Consider the following 25,256-nt stretch of genomic DNA (forward strand, 5'->3'; position numbering starts at 1 on the left):
TACCACCATTACCTACAACTTCAGCTTTACCTCATAAAACTCTTTAGCAGCAGGATACTCATATGGAACATTTCCAGAAAACAAAGACAAAATAATTCAAGTGAAACTGCACAGGGAATGTAAATCATTTCACAAAGCAGTTACCTATGTGGGAACTATTCTTGGGGTCAGTAACTTCTTGTAAACATTTCTGAAGATCTCTGACATGAATGAATTTTAATAACCCTGAAAGTTCTTTTGATTTTACAGACGCTTTTTTTAGCATAGCATTAGCATTTCTGAATTCTTGTGACTGCAAACCAGCTTAGAGCAGAAAAGCAAACATTTCTATCATTGTCTCCTAAAAAACACCCAAGCTACCTCTTCAGAATTCTCGAAACTAAAACTCAGCCTGTTTACCAGAAATGAATTGACGTTATCTTCTATTACACATAGAAAATCTTGTCAGTGTTTTCAATTTTGTTTTTAGAAAATCATATGCAAGCTAAGTAATGTGCAGATACTAATAATTAGCTACTTGCTTCAGATTAAACTGCAGAAGTACGCAGATCACTGGAATTGTTTTTCACCTGATGTCATCTGTCATTCTAGGAAGAAAAAAAACAGGGTGATGCATCCTTTTTTTTGTAAAATTTAATAGATTCCAGATACTGTATGTAAGGAAGCTAATAGAAATCCCTTTAAAGATTTGACATAGTTTGAAGGCAAAAGATATACCAAAAGATATACATGACAGAACTGTTGCCTATATGATAGATAAATTTTTTCTCAGGATACACTGGCTTTGGAGGAAACACGATTTCCAAATGGCTTTTCACATATGATACTCAAGCTTATTAAATGAAAATATACATATTCAAGGCAAAGATTTGGAAAAATATTTATCTAGGGGAAAAGATGAGGTTCTGTTTATGTAGATCTTATTTTAACTTAATTTGATAATTTTATCTTAAATTTAATGTTATACTTTCTCAGAATACTACTAGTAAAATGAGTTTGCTGCAATAACGTAACTATTTTACAGTCTACTTTATACTGTAATAAAAAGAGAATGGGGTACATCATTACTTTGTTCAAAAGTAGGGCTTGAATTTTCAGAATGGCTTATTTTTTTCTTTTTTTTTTTTCTTCTTTACTTTTTTGTTATTATTCACCTATTCTAGGCTGCCACTGAAATCACTGGTAAAGCAACGACTTCCATCTGTAGGAGCAGGATAATATTATTTCTTATTTATCACTATGGACAATATTCTATTTGCTAACACTACATCAATACTAATGCCTGTAAGCTTAGACTTTACTTCCAAATGAAAGTCAGAACCAACAAAATTTAGAATGGCTTCAGAGGTAATTCTGTCCTTTAGTAACCTTTAGTAATTTTCACCAGAAGTGTTGCTGAAGGCATGAAGTCTTTACAAAGGAAATAATTCTCAATTCTGAGCCTGAAGGTGCTGACCCTACTTTGATTAACTCCCTTGTCCGCTTTGACAGAAAAACATTAGTGTGCTTCATATACATCTAAATTCTTCACCTGTACTACCTGCAGTATGGATGCTTGCAGCCACAAAGCTGCTAAAACAAACTGCAAGAGCTTCCGTATTTATGATACTCCAGAAAAAGAACTAAAAAACTGCAATGCCTTGGGCAAATCCCATGGAGACACAAAGCATTTTTCTTGCATGATGATAGATGGCAAAAAAATCCTCAAATCCAAAAATCTGAACTTCAGGCTAAGGCTGGTAAACTGGCAAAATTACCACTGATTTCTCTGGGGCAGCTGTCAAAGAAGAACAACCCTCATAATACAAATAGATCAAAGCAAAGCAAAGACACGACCAAAGCAAACTCTGGGTGAACCCCCTCCTGAGGTATGTCAGGAGCAGCTGGAGCTGCTGCTGGTGGCGGAGCTCCACGAGCTGTGGCAGACAGGGAGGTCGGGGTGGGAGGTGATGGGGCAGCCAGAGCTCTCCTGCCCCGTGCCTGGGGGACAACCCAAATGCAGGCAGTGGCTGTGCTCTCTGAACCACCCCTGTGAGGCAGGTCCTGCTTTTTTCTCATTTCGAATCCCGAGCAGTTAAGCAGGCTCCATGCCAGCACTGCACTGGGATTTCAGGTGCATCCATTCCAACGGAACGAAATGCTTTCCTTGGTTCCTCAAGGTCAATAACCTAGCAGTGGATTTAGCAAACATGTTTCTGGCTGAGCTGGAACAATGGCTCTGCCCATGTCATCTTCCAAATATGAATTACCAACTATTCTGCCTGGCACAGACTTAAGGAGCATGAACTGCTGCTAGATGTGATGCATATTATCATGGACTATTATTCTAATTTTGGGGGGCTTCCTGCCTATTGTAGCAATTCTATTAACTTCCCACATCCCTCATTTTTGAATGTTACTACAGCATTTAGTACATATTTCCCAGTTAATTTTCTTTCTTGTTTTCTCTGAATCTTCTCATCTATTATCTGCATAATATCAGTTCCAGTACATTTTAGAGAATTAACTCAAAACACACAGTACTTGGTACATGAATTGTTATTCAGTTCAATTGCATCTTGGAACTTTACTGCTTAAATTGAGGGGAAAAAAAAACATAAACAGAAATAATTGAGTTTACTATGAAAAGATAACTGCTCAGAACCCAAAGAGACGATCAGTTTAGCAATTCATGGGCCTATATCAAACAGTTCTCTGAGGAAAACATGTTCTATTACAAAAAGGATAAAAGGATTCAAGATAAAATGCAGTGATTATTCTCATTGGAAATTAGTCAGGACAGCATTCAAGTGATTTTTAAATGTGATTTTTAATGGAATAGCTACAACTACTTCATTGAAGCTGGCTTTTGGTGGAAATCTGTTGATAGGCATTTTGATAAATACTTCATATACATCAGTTTGATGTAATTAAACTGAATATTTTATTTTTTATTTTCAGGACTCATTTTTTTTTCTCTTTGAGATTCGTCCTAGCATTACAGCATACATTACGTACATTTTATTATGTATTTAATCTCTGTTATCCAGACATACAATAAGCTTACACAAAAACTTAGAAAATGGCAGATAGCACAAAGCAACAGCAGACAGCTCGAGGCAGCCCATACTGGTCCAGTTAATCTATTTATATTGCAGCCATCACCATGATGACTGAATGCAGTATTTGTCTTGACCGTGGTATAACATGTCAGACTACCCTAAACCTCTGCTAGATACTCAAGATGCAAAAATAAATTAGAAAAGCATCCAAATTAAAGTAGATTAAAAGGGAGCTTGAACTAAATGAAGGAGAAACATGGCAGCTTGGCACCACTATATAAGACAAATTATTTCTCAGATTTTGGATATCACTAAAGAAGAACCTGCTGGAAATTTCACCAATCCACATCTATATTCAATGTCACTGAGCTGTTTTTAACTCACCAGCAAAATACAAGAGTGCAATAAAAACATCAGTGAAACAAGGTGTTTTCCACATTACCAAGTCTATACAGATCAAGTATAGGATTCTGAATTTATTTAATCTTCCTGGCTTCTTAAGTCTTGTAATTAATCTTAAAATCCTATATTTCTAGGAACAAGGACTACAGTATCATTGGTTTATTCTATAAATATTAAAATTATTTAAAATACAATACTTGATTGAAAGTATAACTGCTATCAGCACTACGAGAAAGAGAGATTCTCTATCTCGCTTAGTAGAAATCCTCAGAGATCACAGAAGAGCACAAACTATCAATCGGGTAACCTGACTGCCACAGCCACTCACTGCACTTTTTGGAGGAAGAAGGCAGCTCTTGGACAATTGTGCAATTTGTGACCAGCCTGGGAGCAAAGGAGACCTGCTTCACACTCAACCTTTTCACCAGCCAGACTGCTGATCCTGCTTTTTGCACATTCCCACACCCAGGCAGTCCATAAGGATGGTCCATCCCATCCCATGGCCATCTCCTTTTCTTTTCCTCAGATCTTTCACCATAAACTTTATTTATTCTCCTCTCCTGTGGCTGTAAGGATGGCCATCTAAGTGGCCCAGGCTGAACAGTTGCAACGTTTTGGCACCTGCATGCTCCAAGGGCATTTTCGCTGTGTCTGTACTTGTCAAATGAAGAGAACACACGTTTAAGCCTTCCTTGTCACAGGCTAATTTGTCTTGGTCTTGCTAAGGCTTGAGAAGATCACAAAGGAACATTCAGCCCTGTCATGTACTACTCTCCTACACTAGACACAGAATTATGCTTATATATTTATGATGCACAGTATCTGGAATTCTAAATCTTGAAACATGACTATTGATTAAAAGGTACTGAGCATGACAGGTAGCTCATGATGTAGAGTCTTACCATCAATATGAATCGTTAAAGCAGAAGTTGAAAATTTCTCCTTGGTGTTTTCTATTACTCCTTGTTTGATGTTCTCTTTTCTATATTTGGCTAAGTATTCTCTTCACCTGCTTGCTAAAAATTCAGATTTTATCTTGTCTTCTACTGTTTATACCCCAATTTTGTTTCTTGTTGCTTTAGTATATTAAATCCTTAATTGATATGCTAATTACTAAGTTATATAACTGGATTTCTCTATGCCTATTTGTAGGTCATTGTCTTCTCCCAGTAAAACAAAATGAACCTCATACTTTTACATTTAAATGTGTCATCTAGTTGCCAGTCTCTGTTTTACATTTCATACTACAGAAAACAACCACATTTCATTATTCTATTCTAACTCCTGTATAAACAACCTCTTTTATTCTGACATGCAATATTTTTAATTACTGATATCCCTTGGAGAGGCTAATAGGGCTTCAGTTGATGGAGGTATCACTTCATCTACACTGAGTTCATACTGCAAACCATCTTCTCACTTTTTGTTCAGTAATAACAAAGTCCTTCAGCTTTCCCCAGTCAACCCACTGATCACATCCTACTCATGGCAGCAAGGAGACAGGCACACTATGACTCCTTCCACCTTTTTCCTTTCATCTGTCAGCAGGGATTCATGAACCAGAGCAGTGATGGGAATGGCCAGGGGCAGGAGTTACCAACTACAGCACCATCGATTGATTTGCCTGCCAGGAGAGTTAATGGCAGTAGCACCAAGCAAAAAGAAAGAGAAGTTGTAAGCGGTAGTTTGGGAATCAGCTTCAAAAGCCAGCTAAACCAAAGGTGACTAAAACAAACCCAGAATACTGCTGGCTCAGCCTCTCTAGATGATGATCTTGGCTCTTCCGTCTACTCAGCATTTCATCTTGCTGGAATACATAAGAACTAGGAAGCCTAGTTTTTATGCAAAAGAATAAACTAGCCTTAGAAATATTCTTGAAGAAAATTACAGGCTAATGTTGCAGAATCATAATATGGCAAACAGCTGTACTTTTCCCTAGTAGAAAGCTCTCTTGCTCCTGTGTTTTTTTTCTGTGTCACCAGAACCTGTCAACTTTCACCAGCCCTAAAATTCAGACTTCAGCATCTATTCCTGTACAACTCTACTAGTACTCAATACTCAGAATAACCATTTGTTACATTACCAAAAATACTTTTATCATGGAATCATATAATGGCCTGGGTTGAAAAGGACCACGATGATCATCTGGTTTCAACTCCCTGCTATGTGCAGGGTCACCAACCAGCAGACCAGGCACCCCAGAGCCACATCCAGCCTGGCCTTGAATGCCTCCAGGGATGGGGCATCCACAACCTCCTTGGGCAACCTGTTCCAGTGTGTCACCACCCTCTGTGTGAAAATTTCCTCCTAATATCTAACCTAAACCTCCCCTGTCTCAGTTTAAAGCCATTCCTCCTTGTCCTGTCCACCCTTGTCATACCCTTTCCTGTTTATATTCTCCCTTCAAATATTGGAAGGCCACAATGAGGTCTCTCCGGAGCCTTCTGTTCTCCAAGCTAAATAAGCCCAGTTTCCTCAGCCTTTCTTCACAGAATAAATCACATCCTTTATACACCTATTATTTTTCCTCTCATAACTCCCCAGCAGTAAATATGTTTATATGAAAATCAAATATGTTTTTTGATTTCCTTAATTCTGTCCCAGAATCAGACCAAAGCAACTTTTCCATGTAAGAAAAGAACTCTTACACAGTGCATGTATGACCTACTAAACTCATGCACTCAAAACACTATGGAAACAAAATACTTAGTTTTAAAAAAACCGATGAGCCATGTATGCCAATAATAAAAATACAATCTGCAATTACATCAGCCACTAGAAAAGAAAAAAACACAAAGGAAGGTCAGTTTCTTATTTTAACTGCTTCTACGAACACACATCACAATATACTTTTCTCACCAGCTTCGTAATGTATGACTGTACATCACACCAGCACATGAAGATTCCTGTACTGCCTTCCAGATGCAAAACAAAACCAGATAACTATTTTAATATTGTCCTAATGCTGCTACTAGATCTTTTGCTTTCTCAGCAAGGAGGGGTGTTTCTTTCTTAATGTAGGGACACTCAGTTGCTCTTTATTTCACTATAAAGAAAGACATAAAACAGAAATACAAAAAAAAAAAAATTGTATTTGCTAGCTGTCCTGAATGTCACCTAATGCTTAGTTATTGACATTTTTCTCAGGCATGACACACATGATGACCTGCTGTGCCAGCAGACAGTACAAAAAAGTCAAAGTCACTGTACAGTACGTTGAACATGAGATTTCACTCAGCATTTTTACATATGTGCTTTAGTTCACGATTCCAGGAGAATTTTTGAAGACATTAGGTAGATAAATTGTACTCACTCATTTTCTGCCTCTAAATGATGTAAACGCTCAATTAAGGAAAACTGAAGAAGTGAAAAAATGAAGACAGATCTCTCATACAACAAATGAGAGTTATGGTTCTGATATAGCTTAAAAACTAGAATTTTAAGAGTACTTTTTGAATTAATACATATAGGTGAACAATCCGTGTTCCATGAGTTCAGAGATAGAATAAATAACTCATTTCCAAATACTGAAACTACACTTTGGCAGAATAGTAAATTAATTGTTTATTTCTGGAGACAAATTGTTTGATGTGTGCAATCAATAAACCACCATTTTCATAAAAGAAATCCATTTAAATTTTCCTCTTTAATACATTCCAATAATATTGTAGGTAAATTTTTAATAAAAAATGGTAGAAGATGTATAGTGAGACTCAATAATATGGTGTGGGTGAAATGATAAAATAAGGTAGGAAATACTCCATTAAGTAATTATATTCTATTCAGCTTCCTCACATCAGAGCCCATTTATTCTCTTTACTCCGTACCAGTTCTCCTTCTGACTCAAATTTCAGTCCAGCAATGAGGGAGCAGGGAAATTAGCAGAGTAATTCTGATGATACATACAATACACAAATTCATATTTTTACGGTACATACAATCATAACACTCACGAGGTCTGCTCGCAGTACCTCGCTCACCTGGAAGAAGTAACACTTTTCAAAGCAGACAATATAGACAGGTGAAAATAATTTTGTCACGTCAACACAAAGCAAGCATCTAGGCATGCCAGCATTCCAAGCCCCTCCTATGCATTAATCAAAAATCCTGTCTTCTGTACTAAAAACTGAGGGGAAAATATGCAAAAAATCAAGCAGCACATCTATAGAGTTAAAATGTTTCAGAGGTGGTTTTTTGTTTTGCTTTGTCAATTCTATTTATATTAATAATTCTGTCCATTTTGTCACGGGTTTTGAAAAAAACTTCCGCTATTTTCCCAAAAATGAATCACTTTTTTTTGTTTTCAAAAGGAATTATCTTCAGTAAGTTAGTCTACATTATCTGCAAAACAAATAATACTTAACAGATTTATTGATATTTTGCCTTCAAATATTAAAAAGCTGGCTTTAAAATCACTGCTGATCTTTTAAGGAAAGGAATGATATCCTGGAAATAAAGACTAAAAGAGATTTCTCTTCCTCAAGCAGCTTTTGTAGGTCAGAAGTCTCGTGTTTCTCACTTACAATCTGACCTTAATTAATGAAGTATTTTACAGGACACTAAATTATTTTTGTATAATAGAATTTAAATTGAAAACATCTTGATTATTTTAATTAACACAATGTATATGACATGACCCTGTTCCAGATAGCAGGAAATTTTAGATATATACTTGGGGCTATACTACGACACAGCGATTCAGAATTCTGGCACATAGCCACAGTCGGTGTGCAAGACCGCGCTGATGTACAGAGCACCTTTCCATCAGCTGAATTGCCCTTATTAAATGAAGTAATACTATAACTTCTCATTTTCAGTAGACCAAGATAACGTTGTGTTCACCTATTTGAATGCCACGGACAGGTTTCAATAACTCTCACTACATGTACCACTTAATAAACCTCTTCCTTCCTTCTCTTTGAGCTTTTAAATCATGACCCTACTGTTCATTCCAGTAGGTAATTACAGTGCCATTTTTATTTGGTTTAACTAATCTTTCTTAAATTTTAACAATCAAGAACATTCTGCATTAAGAATTTTACTGCACTCTTGCGATAATTTTATTACAGACAGGAAAGAATCTTCTACTGAAGAAATTACCTCCCATTCATCTATTATTTTCTAAAAGTAATATTTAACATATTTTGTTGCTTTTCAAAACAAAACTCCCTTGCCTTAGAATGATAATCTTGTTCCAGCCTGGAATCTGATCCTGCTACCTGTTTGTACTTGCTCATTTTCATTTGTCGGTTTCTCTCTTCTATATCCATCGAACCTGTTAAGTTAAAAATAAATAAATAAATAAATAAATAAAGTAGTCTTCAATCCAAGATCAACATTATTCTCATAAAATTATTAACAGAAATGAAATCTGATTTATTCAAATTATGACATAAATAATTTTACTTTCTGAATTACAACTTTGATGAAAACCAGAAACTTCTAAAAGAAGGAAAACTGTATCTAAGTACTTCAGCAGAGACTTATTAAGCATTGGATTATCTGCACAAGTCAAATAAAACCAACATTGTAGAAGAAATGGATGTAAATGGAATAGAACGTTTCCACAGAACAGAATTTTACTACAAAAATATTCAAGAGAAATTAAGTCTTCCATTAAAATCAAAAAAGGAATGCAAACATCTTTGTGTTTATTTTGGGGGGAGGTCCTAGTTCTGTATTTTTTGTGTGTGACACAAGCATTTTCGTACTGAATTACTGACCAAATAACAACCACGGCCTGTCAGAGCTGCTGTTTACCATGTAAGTACACTCTTATTTTGCTCAAAATATTTTAAAGTGGTATAAAGGAATGATAAAGAGCCATCCAGTGGTATCACTGTATTACATTCTAATGACACAAAACTTCAAGAATGATTTCAGGATTAACTATTCTTGGACCAAATACATGATTAATCTCAGTAGAGATGGGTACTTAAAATATGACTCAGGCACCAACTGTTTTCTGCCAATTGGTACAGCACAATTTACTAACCAAAATAATAAGGAAGTAAGTGCCAAAGCTGAAGTGGAAATGTGAGAAACAGAAACAGAAAAATGAGAGGAAGAGAGCAGCTCAGAATTTAAAAAAAAAAAAAAAAAAAAAAAGTTGTTGAACTAAACATGGTTATCTACTATACACACAGATGCTTGATTCTCTCCAACTTCAACATGTTATAATGCCCCAAATTCTAAAAAGGACTTATTCATTTATTTTTTTGGACTGCCATTTATCTTAAACTTACTGTATTTTTAACCCAAAGGTTGCTTAGGATTAGATTTTCAGAATCCCATTAGTCAAAAATGGTAGCTTTTATACTTCATTTAACAATCTTTACTGTCATCTGTGGAACTAGGACTGGAATATTAGATACCAGTGTTTACTCTGTAAATAAGACTTGAAATCTAAACCTTAAAGTCACGATCTAATAGTAAAATGAGACTTTCCATCGGGCCTTTGCAGTGCTTCTTAGCTTTGTATTTTCCTTCTGTGCAATGTAACAACAGTAGCACGTATCAGGAGAAAAGGCCTTCCAGATACATCAAGCAATACCCCATGGAAAATCCAGAAGGGAGAGGGCAAGAAGAGGGTTAAACTGTACTGTTATCTATAAATCCTTCAGCTTCTGAATTCTGTATTCCAGCTCTCCCTCTGTATTCCTTACAGACAAAGTGAGTGAAAAGACTTCACATAAATCTTTGAGAGATGTGAATCAATAAAAATGAATGAAAAAGAGTAAGTTTCATAGGAAGAGATATAACAAAAAATACAACTGCAGGTGAAAATTCCTAAAATAAAACATAGCTGGTTTCTCCTGTTGCTATTTACCTCAACCATTAAATGTGCCTCATCAATACCTGCCAAGTTATTCTTAAGCTGCAGCTATTTTACTAAGGATTTGGTTTTAAAAACAATATAATATTTTCTCTTTAAAACAGAAACTCTGAGCTGCAAACTGATACTTTTCTTCAGCAAACAGAAATATTTCTGAAGTAAAATAATCTAACTTCTTTTGTATAAAGAAATAAATCACTCTTTACTGAAATTATGCTAAAAATCCACTTGTTATTCCTCAATAATGCAACAAAGGAAATGCTTTTCAACACAAAGTTAGTCTTGTGAATTTTTCTTATGAATTTTTCGTATGAAATCATCACATTCTCTGTCCACAGACAGCCTGCTAACCTGCAGTAAATGACAAGGAGTGGTGGAATAACTCCTCCTGATCACACATTAACACTTTCACAATTACTTGAGCAAACATTCCTTCTTTTCTATGATCTATGGGTAGATGAAAGACAGGTTTCCACAAATTCAACTGCACTTGTTCTGCAAAATCAACTGTTCCAAAATACGATTGAAAGCAGGATCCCCTGTAGCACAACAGGCAAAGCTGGTGATTCAGTTTGATCTCAAGAGAAAAAATAACAACAAAACTTAGGAAGAAAAAAGCCATTCAATGCCCACAAAAGCTTGTTAAAATCTCACTTGCTATCTATTATTGAAACTGCCTTTAACAAATAGATGAATTAAGTTATATGCAAAAAGAGGGAATTCTGAGGGCATTCATATTTATGGAAATTCATAATGTAGAAGCTCAGCTATGCTTCTGCTGTGAACAGAGCTGACATGAAGGAAGACTTCACAGCACTGCTGCCAGAGGACAATCTTCATGTAATTAATGCCAGATGCAGCTGTGAGCTGCATGGGAGTAAGAAAGTTTGGGAGAATCTCATGGCCATGGCCTGTGAACACATGGTCCAGTGCACACATGCTGTTGCACTATGCAATGCAAATGCAGAGCTACAGCCATGTCTGGTTCTGCTTCTACTTTGCTGAAACTTAAGTGGGTGATTTAGCATGAGCAGTAACTACTGCCACAGAGTCCACTAAATGGTGTATTAAGAAGCTTCCACTCCTAACATGATGAAGATAACCAAGCCTGAACATCAGCCCCATACTAAGGGCCTTCCTGTAATCAGGAATTGTATAGGAGGTGTGTGTAGATGACTCTGAACTATTTGTTATCAGTATTTGTGAACATGTAGGATCATTAGCATGGAGAAATTGCTATCTGATGGAGAGTTTATCGCTGACTCATAATATGTTAACTCCATAATGTTAGAAGAGAATATCCCAAGGGAAAATAGCAACATGACAGTGCAAAGGTGATCCCAAAATGCCAGGAGCCACCAAGTATGCCAGAATAAGGCCAAGAGTAAGGCCAGCTATGGCAGCAAACCTGTAACACATCATGAGCTCATTGCAAGCACTAGAATCATTCCCCCAACTTCAAATGCAACCCATTATTTTAATGTTTTAACTTGAAACCTTATATGATTCAGCTAATTGAGCATTAAGGTTTTCATTAAAACTGAAAACTTTTTTTATGTTTTTGTCTAAAAAATGTAAGGGGCTGTTACCAACAATGTGGTTAACGTCTAGCTTTTCTACCTCAGTACAGTCACATTTTTACAAGAAATAAGCAATCATTCATCTCAGCGTTAGAGGTTGCTCTTGGATGTTCAAGTCAAACACTGTTTATTCTCTAGGGTAAGACTCTTCAGTTGACAGCCCAAGGTCCACATCTAGAGGCAAAAATGCCTACAAAATGGCCTTCTTATCCAGTTTAGCCTAAGAAATTGAACTATGTTCATTGCTTCTTTCATTGCCTGCTCCAGTGAGAAATATTAAATTCTTCTATCTGTTATGATACAGGTGATAGTGACACATTTGGAGAAGATGCCTGTAAAACACTGTGCAATAGGGCATCTGGGACATAGAGAATAAAAGGGAAATCTGGGGTATGTAAATAAAGTAGAGTTCTTAAAATATTATGATGGATTTACTTTTGGGTGGGCATGGAGAAGAGGCATACAAAATCAACTGCATTTCCTACTCAGAGCAATGGCTCCAGCAAAGGGACAAGAACTAGAGATGACTACAGAAACAGTGAGATTTTGGAGGTCAGAAACTTGCTGCAGAGAGGAAGGAGGCAGTGTGCAGTTGTGCACTTTCTATGCCTGGGCTGGGGTGGAGAAAATAGGTCATAAAGTGTATGAGAGCTTTCTTGAGTTGATTCTGGTCTCTTCCCATTTTTCCCTCTAAATTGGCTCCCTTAAGAAAGCAAAGGAATTACATTTAGGAAAGTCCTTTCTTAGTTTTCATTTCCTAATATGTACTTTGAAATCACAAAAATAAATCAACATTTTGATCCAATTCCAGGATACACATTCACTTAAACACCGTAGATCAAAGGACTTAAGGGCAAAAGTACAAAAATGTTTTGAATAAGTCTCCCTACCTGTATCCCCATTCTCTGGATCTGCTTTCTTTTCTTCTAAAAACAAATGAAAGCAATATGTAAAACAAAACAAACAAAAAAAAAGGGTGAGAGAGGAAATGCATAATAATAATAAAAGTAACAACAATGAAGCATGCATTGGAAAGGAAAAATGAATAAAGACCATCAAATTAATCTAAATTGATAGTTTAGTCAACCAGCCAAATATGGTGCTCTACATCCAGAGGCATATTCACTGCATGCTGCTGAATACATTTGTGCACACTTATCATGGACTTACTGGAGGCAACTCATGGCTATTTTGTGCGCTTCCAGAATCATTAATGCACTCAGTACAAAAGACAGCAAGGCAGGTGTCAGACATAGTTACTTTACAGTTTCATTCGACAGGATGACAACAATAAAAGTAAAAAAATTCCTAGTGGTGTATGTTTTATGCAGCACACGCACGATGTGCAGTCTAATGGTTCAAGCATAAAAATTGGATGTGTCAGGATGGTTTTCAGTAATTGCTTTAAATCTTCCTTGGTTTAATCAATTCTCATAGCTTCCACAGGTTAAAAGGTTTAGTAATGATATTACTGTAGCTTATCTGAGAGCTAAAACATGATGAAGCGCAAAAGGCTCTAACATCAAAACTCAGAACTCAGCTCATGCTCGTAAATCCAACAAACTGATGCTAACAATTATTCTGAATGCTTATCAAAGGTTGTATATGGCTCAGGGCATTCCTCTGTCACAGAGAAAGCAAAACACATTGGATCCCTATCAAATAGTTTGGCAGCACATAAATACTGCAAGTTGAAATCCAAGTTTGGTAATTAATGTGAAAGAAATTTGTCAAAAGAAATTTACTTTAATTAGAAACATATTAACTTTTAGCACACTGCTTCTTTTTCTTACTTTAAGCCACAATTATATTAATTTCAATTACCACGATCTCATGAACATGGAGCAATCTTGCCCCCGACACAAAATAAAATACTATGTACTATTAGAATTAAGTATTTTTCCAGAATTACAGGTTATTGAAAGTAGCTCACAAAATTACTTTACACTTTGCAATACACAAGCTGTTACCAGTTGAAGAAGGAAACAGAGATGTTCTATCAGGATGGTTACCTACTGGCAACTCCTAGTGGAACTGTTAGACAAATTAATGGGAGGAGGATATGGTAAGTCATAACCCTACACTTCTGAAAATCAGTAAATACCCAGTGAGTTCTTGAGACCTCATCCATTCCCTATTCTTTTCTGCCCCGTTTTATGAGCAATATAAATAAGGCCCTTTACATTCATTTGTCCTTGGGTAGTCTGGCCAATACCACATTGGAGGCTGTGGTAATTGCTATGAAAACAGCAGAAATACAGAGTTGTGTTTGCTTTTTAAGCTTTTCAATTCTTTTTTTTTTTTTTTTTTTTAATTACTGTTGATAAAAAAACTGTGAGTACAATGCTGTCTTCTGTATTACTGATACAAAAGCTATGAGTACAATGCTGTTTTCTACTGCCGTATTACTTTTTAAGGCAAAAGCTATTTGATAGCAGTACCAACAATTCAATGTAATGTAAAATAGATGAAAATTAAGTCACAGCCATTAAAATACCCTCCAGTTTGAACACAGGCAAGATGATAAAACTTCCAACTTATTTCATACTTAAGTTGAAAATAAATCTTTGGCTGTAGTATCATCATACAGAAATATAATACTACATAGCATAATTCCTTTTATAAAAATGCTTATTAGTCCATTTTTCTATTGGACTGAGCCACAGGACTTTTCAACCATGACTTTTAAAATGAAGACATAGTCAAAACATGGTAAACTTGAAACCCACCCAAGATTCACTTGATCATGCCTCCTATTTAAAAGTATATATATATATATATAAATATTTCCACATTGACTTACAGAAAAGAATACCATAGGTTCATCAAGCATGACATTCTATTAGATTTTTGAATTACAAAAGTGTAATTAAAGTGTTGTGACATTTTTTACAAATCTCTACAACAAATAAATTGTTCAGACTTTTATGGGAAGGGTCAGCAACAGTGGATCTCACTCTTGAAACTGAGGTTTCAATTGATTTGTAAACAGGAACTGTATTGTATTCTAAAGAAGTACTAGGAAGAACAGAAAACTGAATTGAGAAAGATCGCAATTCAATGTGGGAAACAGCAAAACTGAACAGTATCAGTATTTTCCACTGAGCAAATAAAACAATACTAACTTCTCAGCAGCAAAAACCTTCACAGCAATTCTGGGCTTAATCACCCCCTTTTAAATGAATTCAAAGCACGTTCAGAACAATGAAACTACAGTAAATAATGATTTGGGTTCCCCTGGTTACTAGATGCGCAAATTCAAAGCAAACAATCAAACAAAAGACACCCCAAAAAATGATTTGAAAATGCTGAAAATAAAAAAAAAAAATCCAATGAGATGATTTAGAAATGGTTCAATGGTTCAAGGTGAATGATATGAGATGAAAAAGGCAACAGTCACTCCTAAGTCTTTTTAGTTCCCATTTAGATGTTTTCTTCAATATCACTATCATCAGTCAGTGGTTTTCTTCATCACCTTAATTAAGCTTAGTTTACAAAGCAAGTACATATATTCTATCCGTGAGATAAAATAAAGGAAAGAGAACTCAAAGGGAAGATAATGGTAGGCAAGAGACTCATAGAAGAGTGGTTTTAAAAGAACTGATCTAAAATGGCTGTGACCAGCTATATTAACTTGTATATGCCTTAACATGGTGAGATCTAAGGATCTGATGGGCACCTAAAGGTGCCACAGCCAGAGCACCCCAGCACACTTTGTTACCCTCACCCCAAGAAGACCCATGGAGCAGGGACTCCAATGCCCTTGAACAAAATGTCATCATCTCCGCAACTGTCTGAAAAGAATAACAGTTCTACAGGAGAAGTGGGACTGCACACTTCTCCCCAACTATGATTACTGATGGCAGCATTCAGCAATTGCTTCACAAGTGAGGATCTTTCTCCCTTCTTTGAGAAAGTTGAGGGTGAGCCTCACTGTAGCCATAAGGCCACCAGGAGTTGCTGAGTTGAACAGATTTTCTCCAGGGCTTCTTTCTTCTCTCATAATTGGTGGCCCAAAACTCAAGGTTAGAGTCTGGCTCTACCTTGAACTGTCTCTCCTGCAACGACTTTTTGATGTACAGGGATCACTTTAACAATAATTCTTTTACCTGGGATCCAGAACAGAGAGATTTCCATGAGCTTGGAGTGGGTTCTGAAATAAACTCTGAAATAAACTTCCCTGCTTTGAATGGAAGTAATTGCAACCTTCAATACTGACAGATGTTCATCTTATTAGAACAGAACTGCTTCAGGAAGAAGCAGAACTCCTTGTTTGTCTTTAATTTTAGACATAAGATAGGACGACGACAACAACAATTTTGAAATGTCGTATGTTTCTGCTTGTCTTTTTTGCTGACTCAAGATGAAATCTGCAATTATTTTTTAAGACTTGATAAATTCATTCCTTTAGATCTGTGATGAAAAACTTAATCTGATTTTTCAAAATGGTGGGAATTAATAAATCATATTTATTTAGAAAATATCAAAGGTATATGTAGGCCCCTAACTTTATAAGTATTTTTAGAAACGGTAGTCAGATTTCTTACTAGCATGACTTCTTTGCATAGTTGGTAGAAAAAATTTCTCTTGAAAAGTTCTGTGTGAAACTACAGGAAAATCAATCTTATACCTTCCTTGAAACAGTATTTTTATCAGCGCAAGCAAAGGAAACAAGGCTGTTTCCTAGAAGCAAAAACAGAATTTATTTGCTTTGAACAGAAAAAACAGTCACTTAAAGGCCTTGTAATCAAAGAACTACGTTTCCTCCAGTTTACAGAGCAATTCAATTCCAGTTCTACCTCTAAGAAATTAGCCCTGAACTTAGTCATTTTGGCTGTCTAACCTGTGAAAAATACAACTACCCAATGGCTAAAGAATGTTTGATATAAGGGTTTCCCGAGCCTCTCTCCAGGCCTTTATGTCCAAGGTGTGGCAAATGTGCAGAAGATATTGATGCAACAAACAAGGCGTCTCCAAAAAGTCTGTGCTATACTCCACAATTTGGATGAAAAGAATATGACTGAAAACTACAGAAATGCAGAAGATGTGCTTTATATGAGCCTGAAGTGTCAATTACCATCCTTACAAGGGAATGCTAGGAGGAAGACAATTCAATTAGTCAGATTCCAAGTGGGGGAACATGCCTTTGCATTCCTGTTTTCTATTTGGGAACTGCTTGATGGTTTTGTTGTTTTTAAAAAATTCATAGCTTCAAACTTGGCATTACTAAACAAAGACTGAGAGTTGAGGGACATTTTTCACCAATTAAACAAATTTTTATCATAATGCTTAAACCATGCTAACAATGTTATTATTTGCACAATACGTGGTGCTGCTTAGTAATAGAGTTGAATAAGATAGGGTGATCAAGGCTAGAAAGTGAAAGAATCTCTAGAACCATGGGCTCATAAATTGACAGGGTCAGCTAAGGTCTTCATCACTGGGGATAAACCAGTGCAGCTGATAAGGGAAAAAGGGCTTTTGAAGCAAGCTGGGAAGTTCTATTTTGCATGCTTATTAAACAAGAATTAGGATTATTATGAAAACTTCAATAGCATGTTTACCCATGGATCCTTTTCCAAGGTGATTTTTGCAAGATACTCTATGAGTCTGTCCTTGCTGCCTCACAAAAAGTACATGCATTTTTGTGGCCTTTGAAAAATACTGAGATCCCACATGGAAATAGGTGTTACTAAAGCAGAAGCAGCAAGATGAACTTCAGCTAAAGCACTACATTTCAATTCCACAAAGAACTGTGGCAAAACCTTTCTTTGTAAAGGATATGAAATAGGATTCTGAGAATGTAGAAGAAAAATCCCTGTGGGGCTAGTGGCTCCTATACTCTGTTCTCACAAATTTCCATTCAGATCAGCCATGCTATTAGCTCTGCATCATTATCACGAAAAGCCCTAATCCAGTGTCACCATTCTTTATTAGCCAAGCATGCAAGCACCTCAGAATTCCTACCACCAACCATGCTTCACAGTATAACCACAGAATATTTCACATTTTGACAGAGCCATTTCAATATGTAGGCACAAACACTTGAAGATAACTATGCTTGATTTCAGAAAAGCAAGAAACTATTAATAGAGATTCTTCAGCCATCCTAAGAATGCAAGAAATCTTCATTAGTGTGTCAACAGACAAAAATATGGTTAAAGATTTAAGCTAAGCCATGAAAACAACACTGGTGTGTTCACCTTCATGCAAGACAAAAGAATTACAAACTCAGCTCTCAAAGTTTTACTAAAAATGCTGTGTTGTACATGTATAATGTATAAAATACTGCAAATTTACTGGTATGCTCTCATTTTTAATTCTATAAACTGCTATTTTGACTATTTTCTTTGCCGGTCTGAAATCCAGCCTTTTTTTTCCTAATCCAGTACAGATGGCTATTTCAGGATTTGAAGCCTTCACAGTTTCTGGCCTTAATTCTAAGAAATAAAAATAAGAACAAAGAGTCCCCCAGCTATCCAATCCAATACATCTGTCAGTATAATAAATACCTTTAAACTGAATTTGATGTTGAACTATCCCTTTGGGTTCTGCTGTTCAAATAGAGAGTTGTAACTCAGACATTTAAAGTGTCTAATCTAAGATATGAGATTTTAAACAAACTCTTGAAATTAAATATCACAGAACCCTTCAGAGATGCACAAGTTATCTAACCACATTTGAACTAAAATGTTAATAGATTCCTTCCAGGAATTCCTTTTCAACATGTGAGAGATGGAAATAGAACAAAGCTTTATCCTGGTCTTCAAGGAAGTGTGTCACTGAATAGCGACTACAACTCAAAAAATAGAGGAGTGTCAGATTTTATTTATAAAGTACACAAGAGTAGGCTCACTCCTGAAAGGCTCCAAAAACATCTCATGATACTACACATAAGAACAAAAACAAGTAACAGTCCTTCTCTTCCACTGTATTTAGTCTCTTAATCTATCTCAATCATATACATTTTTTGCATTTGCTTCCTCAGTTCATTTTCCAGGCTCTTTTCTTTTTGGCTCTCCACTGTCCTGGGCTGCCAGCTCTGATTTGGTCACACAACTTAGAGTTTTCAACTTTCCTAAGTTTTGCCCCAAGCTATCAAGTTACTGTAAAACAAATCTTACATTAAAATGACAAAACAGAAAACAAATAGTCTTCATCTACTTGAATTTCATTTTCAAAGGTTACCAAAAACTCAGATCAGTCCTTCTTATGCCCCTTTTATGAGAAAGAGAGTTCTGCTCCAAAGATTGTAAAGAAGAACCAGAATTTCTATTTCCTGGCTTTTCTCATCTGTCAGAGCCAGAGCTGTCTCCAGTACCCCACCTCCTGACTTCCATCCACTGCCTCAAAAAAACAGCAATGACTGGGCATCACCTTTGAGAACCTGGAGTAAACCTAGCAATGATTGATAGTGGTAGTTATGCTACTTCTATACTAATTGCCCTTAGCCTGTCATGGCTCAGCCTCTCCCTAGTCTTGGTGACCAGCCTGGGCTACCATTACTCAAGTTAGCTCTCATTTAGAAGTTCATTTCATGAATGTTTTCTGTATGCTTAAAGATCACAGTGAACATCACTGCATTTTGCTGATGCATCAGCAACTTGTTCCCCAGAAATGCTGATGAAAAAGAACAGCCCCCAGTTTATTACTCAAATTCTTTCATTCTTTATTTGCAAAATCCAATTTTAGAAACAAATTGTGAAAACTGCATTATGAAGCTCCTCATTCAGCAAAGGAAAACACTGATCACTAAGGATGATATCAACATGTAGTGCTTTCATATAATAAAATTTGTATAAGAATGTTTTGCTTTTTTACCAATTTGAAATTGCTTTTGTTCTTGAAATACACAGCATAAACTTTACATGCACTCTTACAGGACATACCCACTAAAAATTCTAGATATTTTCAAGGAATAAAATTTTCTCATTTTTGCAGTGAAAGATGATAATGTCCATCAAAAAGTATTTTTATTTCAGTACAGTTGTCCCATATTCAGCTATTTAGCTTTTTCAACATTTATAGCTCTAGTAACACCTTAAATCAATAGCTAATCCTTTGATCCATCTCAGCGTTTAGTAGCTTGGTACTGTGAAAACCATTTACAGAAGAAAACCCGCAAATGGGTAATCCTAGTTTAACACTTCTAAAAGTGAATTCTAACCCAGAGGGGAAACATCTTCTGAAGGTATGTCTTTGACAAGACACCCATGTCTGTAGCTGTGTGCACAGTTGCACAAACTTAGCGAAACCTGGAGCTATGATGGTATTGAGGTGAAGCATGGAAGTTCATCAGGGAACCATTCCTAAATGTACATCTGAAAACAGGTTCCTATGCACAAAGCAAGGTAGTTGCTTTAAGCTTAAGGGCAGTAAGTTTTGCAACTATGCCTTTCACCATGCTTCTGAATTTCTCTGCTAGACAATTAACTTTACGAGAGCTTAAAGTATTTGCTTAAATCTGTCAAAGAGCAAAACACTGCTTTACAGAAATTTATCTCAAGTGGAATGTCCAGAAGAGTTAACAACACACATTTTGTCTTCTCAAATCTGTTCAAGAAACATATGTCATAAAAATACATATTTTCCTGAGACAGCAGATACCATTTTTAGGTCTTGTTCTTACCAAGAATCATCTAGGATTCATAAATCAGAAGAGGATTCCTGAATAAAAGCATCCACAACTTTCCTTTTCCTTTATTATGAACAAATAGAGGACTGAGTGACTCATTTTTTAACTTTTTAAAAAAGTTATTATTATTATTACTTTTTGGTACTGAAAGAGATTCAGAATAATCTCACAGAAATGGATCTTTAGCATGGGACAAGTAAGCCCAATCTTTCTACAGCATGAATTTATTAATTTCCAGTAGTAATGATTTACAGAAAATAGACCTTGATCACTTAATTCTCAATAGCACTTGCTCTCTTTATCCACTGTCAATCCCTGCTTTGCAGCTTAAATGATTTCCATCTTGAGACTTGTTACGTTTGAAGACCACAGTAACTAACTTCTGAGAGGCAGCATAGAGAAACTCTAGGAACTCATGAAAAGTGATAGCAAATGTAAAACTGAGTTCTGAAGGAGCCAGCCACAGCAGAGGAATGATAAAAAATATTTGACTAAATCCTACCGAAACTTAATGGACCAGTCACAGAAATTCTTTCAGATTTTAGAAGCTAAAGAGCATCAAAGCGGCTTCTCTTATTCATCAGGATAACAGCAGGGAAAAAAAAATGAGAGCTTTGATGGAATAAGTGTAAAATTTAAATTTCATGTGTCAATTTGATCCACTAAAAAATGGGGAATTTCGTTGTTCTGACATAGTTAGTATGACTGAACAAGCAGAGCAAGAGTATATATATAATATAATGTACTGCATGGAAAATTCAATAAATGGCAGTTTAATATTTGATACAAAATATATAAATAACACACATTATGAAAGAAAAGCCACGACCAGTACAGCTATATGAGATTTCCTTTCATGTTTTGATTTCTCACTCTGTTATCAAACTGTTCTGTTTTACACTTTTTGCCATGAGAGAACAGCTTTTGATCACTAATAATTCCTAACAAAAATGGGTCTTGTTCAATGAAGCTAGTTTGAGATTTCAGTGCATGAAATGTAACTTTCTGAGATTATTCAGTTCTCAAATTATATCTTCCTGGGAATGTTATGTCTGAGTTTTCTATTTTCTGTAGAAGTTTCCAAATGTGAAGATAAAACAAATTAGAGATGGTTTTCGTGTGCTAGCTGGAAGCTTATAGGCTTAACATCTAGATACTGGAGATGGGAAACAAACACTGAGATAAATTTAATCAGTTTAAAATCTTAAGGTAGGCACATGTGTCATCAGTTGCCTTTTGAAGTTTTTCGTAGAGTTCATATTTCACGGGTAATACAAATTACATAAATATCTTGATCTGTGTTAAACTTCTACAGTTTGCTTATGTTTAAATATACTAAGAGGAGAAAAGAGTGAAAAGTAAACGAGGTGAGCTAGGATAGAATCTATAGGAAAGGTAAAATGAAATATAGCACAGAAAAAAGCAGTAGAAGAGACAGACCTGAGTTTCTTCTCCTTGATGATTCCGCTTCTTCTGTGATCACATCGTGTAATGGACAGACATAGACAAAGGAGATGGGCGTGAGAGGATGTATTCAGAAGGTTAAAACTGACACTGAGGGAAAGGGCCAAAAATTGTTTTAGAGAGAAGTCTGCAGAGCAGAGTTAGTAAATGGGGGAAAAAAAACCAAAGACACCAGAAGAAGAAAGCAAGCTGAGAAAGAAGTGGTTAAACTACAGTTGTTGAAAAAGAAGAGTAAAGATAGAGTTAGTATAGGAGCTGAGGAAATAACAATTGTTATCATTGAGAGCAAAGTCAATCCTTGCAATGAAGCTGAAAAGAAACCTGGATAGTAAAAAGTGCGTTAACGAGTAGAAACTGTTGTGTTCACACCTGTTCAACTTTTGGAATGTAAGCTACTCGAATGCAAATATTAATTTTTTTTCAAGTACTGAAATTCAGTTTGAAATCCGGAATGGAAGTGCATTATTAAATAATTCTACTATTAAATAGTTTTATTTCACACTAAATCAAACTTCACATATCAAAAATGGAAAACAAAACAGAAAGAGATTGTTTGGAAAAGGGCATACAAGCTGAAGAAATTTCAGGATCCACATAACACACTCTGGAAAGGACCATGTTATTGTAGCACTCTGCCAATGGCAGTATTATAAAGAACAAAATATTGAATGTGAAAAAAAAAAAGAACATATAGGTATTAACTCTCATGTATCAAGCAGATACTCTTTCAAAACCAAGTATTACTCATCTCACAGCAGTCTAAGTTACTGGAAATGCATGCAAATTAAATGCCAAAACAACTCTCTCATTACTTACTGTATTACTTCATTCAAAACACACTGCCATTTCAGACACGGAGGAAATCTGAGGGACAGTGTCATTTTCTGTACTGAACATCTATTTATAGTAAAAGAATGGAAGGAATTCATCTTGAAAAATAATAATTACTAAAAAGAACTATAAAGCTACCATGAACTTACAAAACACATGCATTCTTACAAAAAGCATGAGAATTAAAAATACTGTATGTATCCATATAAGCCCTGATCTAAATTCAGCTTGCAGTTTGCTGAGTTACTAAACATTGTTTACAATTTAGTAACACTGGAGATATTAGATTAAGAATTTCAGAAAAGTTCAGACATCACTAAAAATATACTGTATGTACTTTTATCCACATCTTACAGTCAATACACTGAAAGACACCACTGAAAATACGCAAAGTTAGAATAAGCAATATAAATTCATAAAATGAAATGAAAGACAACACTAATTTTCATCTGATAACCCTCATGTTCTATGGTTACACCATTTTATTCTATAGCTAGCAGGTTATTTTCATCCATCAAATACCAAGACTGTACAAAAAATTTGTTGTAAACACAAGCAGACTGTAGCATATATTTAGAATGCATTTTTAGGCAATTAAATTTGCTTACTAGATGATCACGTGTAAGTGTTGTACGTGAGATAGATCTTGTGAAAGCATAGCAGCTGACAGTTTTGACAAAGGATGCTATGTCATCTATTGCTTAAAAAAAAAGTATCAGTGTATAACTATATTTTTATCTGTGCATGTGCATTAAATCTGTAGTGTGAAATACATATAAGCAAATAAAAAGATCTACTCGTCCTTGGTGTTACACAGCCTGTATTGATATAGTGTGGTTATAATTTTTAAACCACTTAAATAAATAAATCTTCATTTCCACCACCAAAAACCCATCTAAAAATTAAAACTTACTTTTTTTTCAGAAAATGTTTTCTCACATCTATATATATTTTATATTATCTATAGCCTTGAAGCATGCACTCCTTCTATGTCAAATACTGCATTATAAAGTATCTGACACCATTATACTTATGTGTTTTTTTACTATCTGTAGGAATGTATATCTCTGAGACATACATTACATTAAGAGAAATATAAAAAACTTCAGAAGTTTTCAAAGTTGCTTGGAACCACAATTATTCCAGATCCAGAAAACGTCCTGATATGTCAATATAAGGCATTCTAGTAGCATCAGTAAATTTTAGTGATGACACCATTGAAAAGCAGTAAAGCTCCTTCTGAAGATTTCAGAACCAACTCATTAGTATTTGGCTGCGTATCAGGCATATATGTCAACATATTTTTAAAACTGCATATTGAAAATCACCTGTGTTTGTTAGGAGCATAATGTTTACGTACCAAAACGCCGAACAAAAAAAATAAAAATGTTTACAAATATATTTTCAGTTTTAAGTTTTTATTGATCGCATGTGTAAGAAGTATAATTCTATAGAAGCCAGAATGGAAAATCAGAGACAGTATGCAATTTGACCATTAATTGTTTAAGTATTAATAAAGTAGAAGGATTTGTAGTATGGTAATGCAACACTTTGAAAACTTTCTAGTTCTGTAGCTTTTAATCCACTACATTAGATCTTTGTTGATAAAAAAAAAGTATTAGAATCTGCCAACAAAATCATGAAATAAAATACTATTAAGTATACATAATGTCAATAGTCAGTCTTCACTTGCACTGTTACTGCTTTGCTGTGGAGGTAGCATTTATTTGGATGAATTATTCATCCTCATGGGCGAATGTGATATGTGTAAGGGTATTATGTACAGATTTAGAAGCAAAACTCTCAATAAATAAACTTCTAAAATAAATGACAGTCACTTGTACTGGAAATCCGAGAAAAGAAGGAGAAATGCCAACTATTTCATCATGCTTTGATGCAGAACTTTTCATTTTAAGAAACGGCAGTTACTGAAAACTATTCCTAAGTATTTAGGAACTTATTTTTAAAAAGTATGTTTGAAACTTTTCATAGCATACACACCCATTTGAAATTACAGAACGGGACCAACAGATGTAAGCCAATTACTTTTCTTTTCTGGGTTGTTTTTTTTTTTTTTTTTTTTTTTTTTTTTCCTGCTCCTTAAAAGCAACAATCTTCCACTGCATTAATGACCTCACAAACACCCATGTCTTGCAGATTCAGAAAGTCTCATTTGTGGATGCTCTTTACACAGTAACATGCTAAGGATACAAGAAAAAGAGGAGGAGTAGACAGCCAAATTATTAAGAGTATAAATTACTGCCAAATGGCTATCTGACTACATTAGAGTGTCAATAAAATTACTTTTCTATAATACTATTTAATACCATTAAATTATGTTTTCCTGTAATCCTTCCTATACATACAGAACTCATTTCATACTTCTGATTTTTTTTTTCATGAAGGGACCGGCTACCAGTTAAAGATGAGTTTTTCATCTTAAAGTGCAAATTAACACACACAAAACC

General features: G+C 35.3%; 1 protein-coding gene across 50 annotated transcripts in view; it reads right to left on the reverse strand.

The window, feature by feature from the left end:
* RIMS2 (regulating synaptic membrane exocytosis 2) overlaps nt 1-25,256 on the reverse strand; it is a 436,647-nt gene that overhangs the window by 77,899 nt on the left and 333,492 nt on the right. For 27 of the 50 annotated variants that reach the window (XM_048938982.1, XM_048938984.1, XM_048938989.1 and 24 more), the window contains 2 exons: nt 12,749-12,784; nt 8,618-8,718 (listed from right to left, as the gene is read on the reverse strand). The exons of 1 other annotated variant lie outside the window; for it this stretch is intronic. In XM_048938982.1, coding sequence (XP_048794939.1) covers nt 8,618-8,718; nt 12,749-12,784 — 137 coding nt within the window. Of the gene's footprint in view, nt 1-8,617; nt 8,719-12,748; nt 12,785-21,933; nt 21,967-25,256 lie in introns of all 50 variants that reach the window. 22 more of the 50 variants (XM_048938998.1, XM_048938993.1, XM_048939009.1 and 19 more) reach the window with 5 other exon arrangements.

The sequence above is a fragment of the Lagopus muta genome, chromosome 3 (genome assembly GCF_023343835.1).
Source record: "Lagopus muta isolate bLagMut1 chromosome 3, bLagMut1 primary, whole genome shotgun sequence".
NCBI lineage: Eukaryota > Metazoa > Chordata > Aves > Galliformes > Phasianidae > Lagopus > Lagopus muta.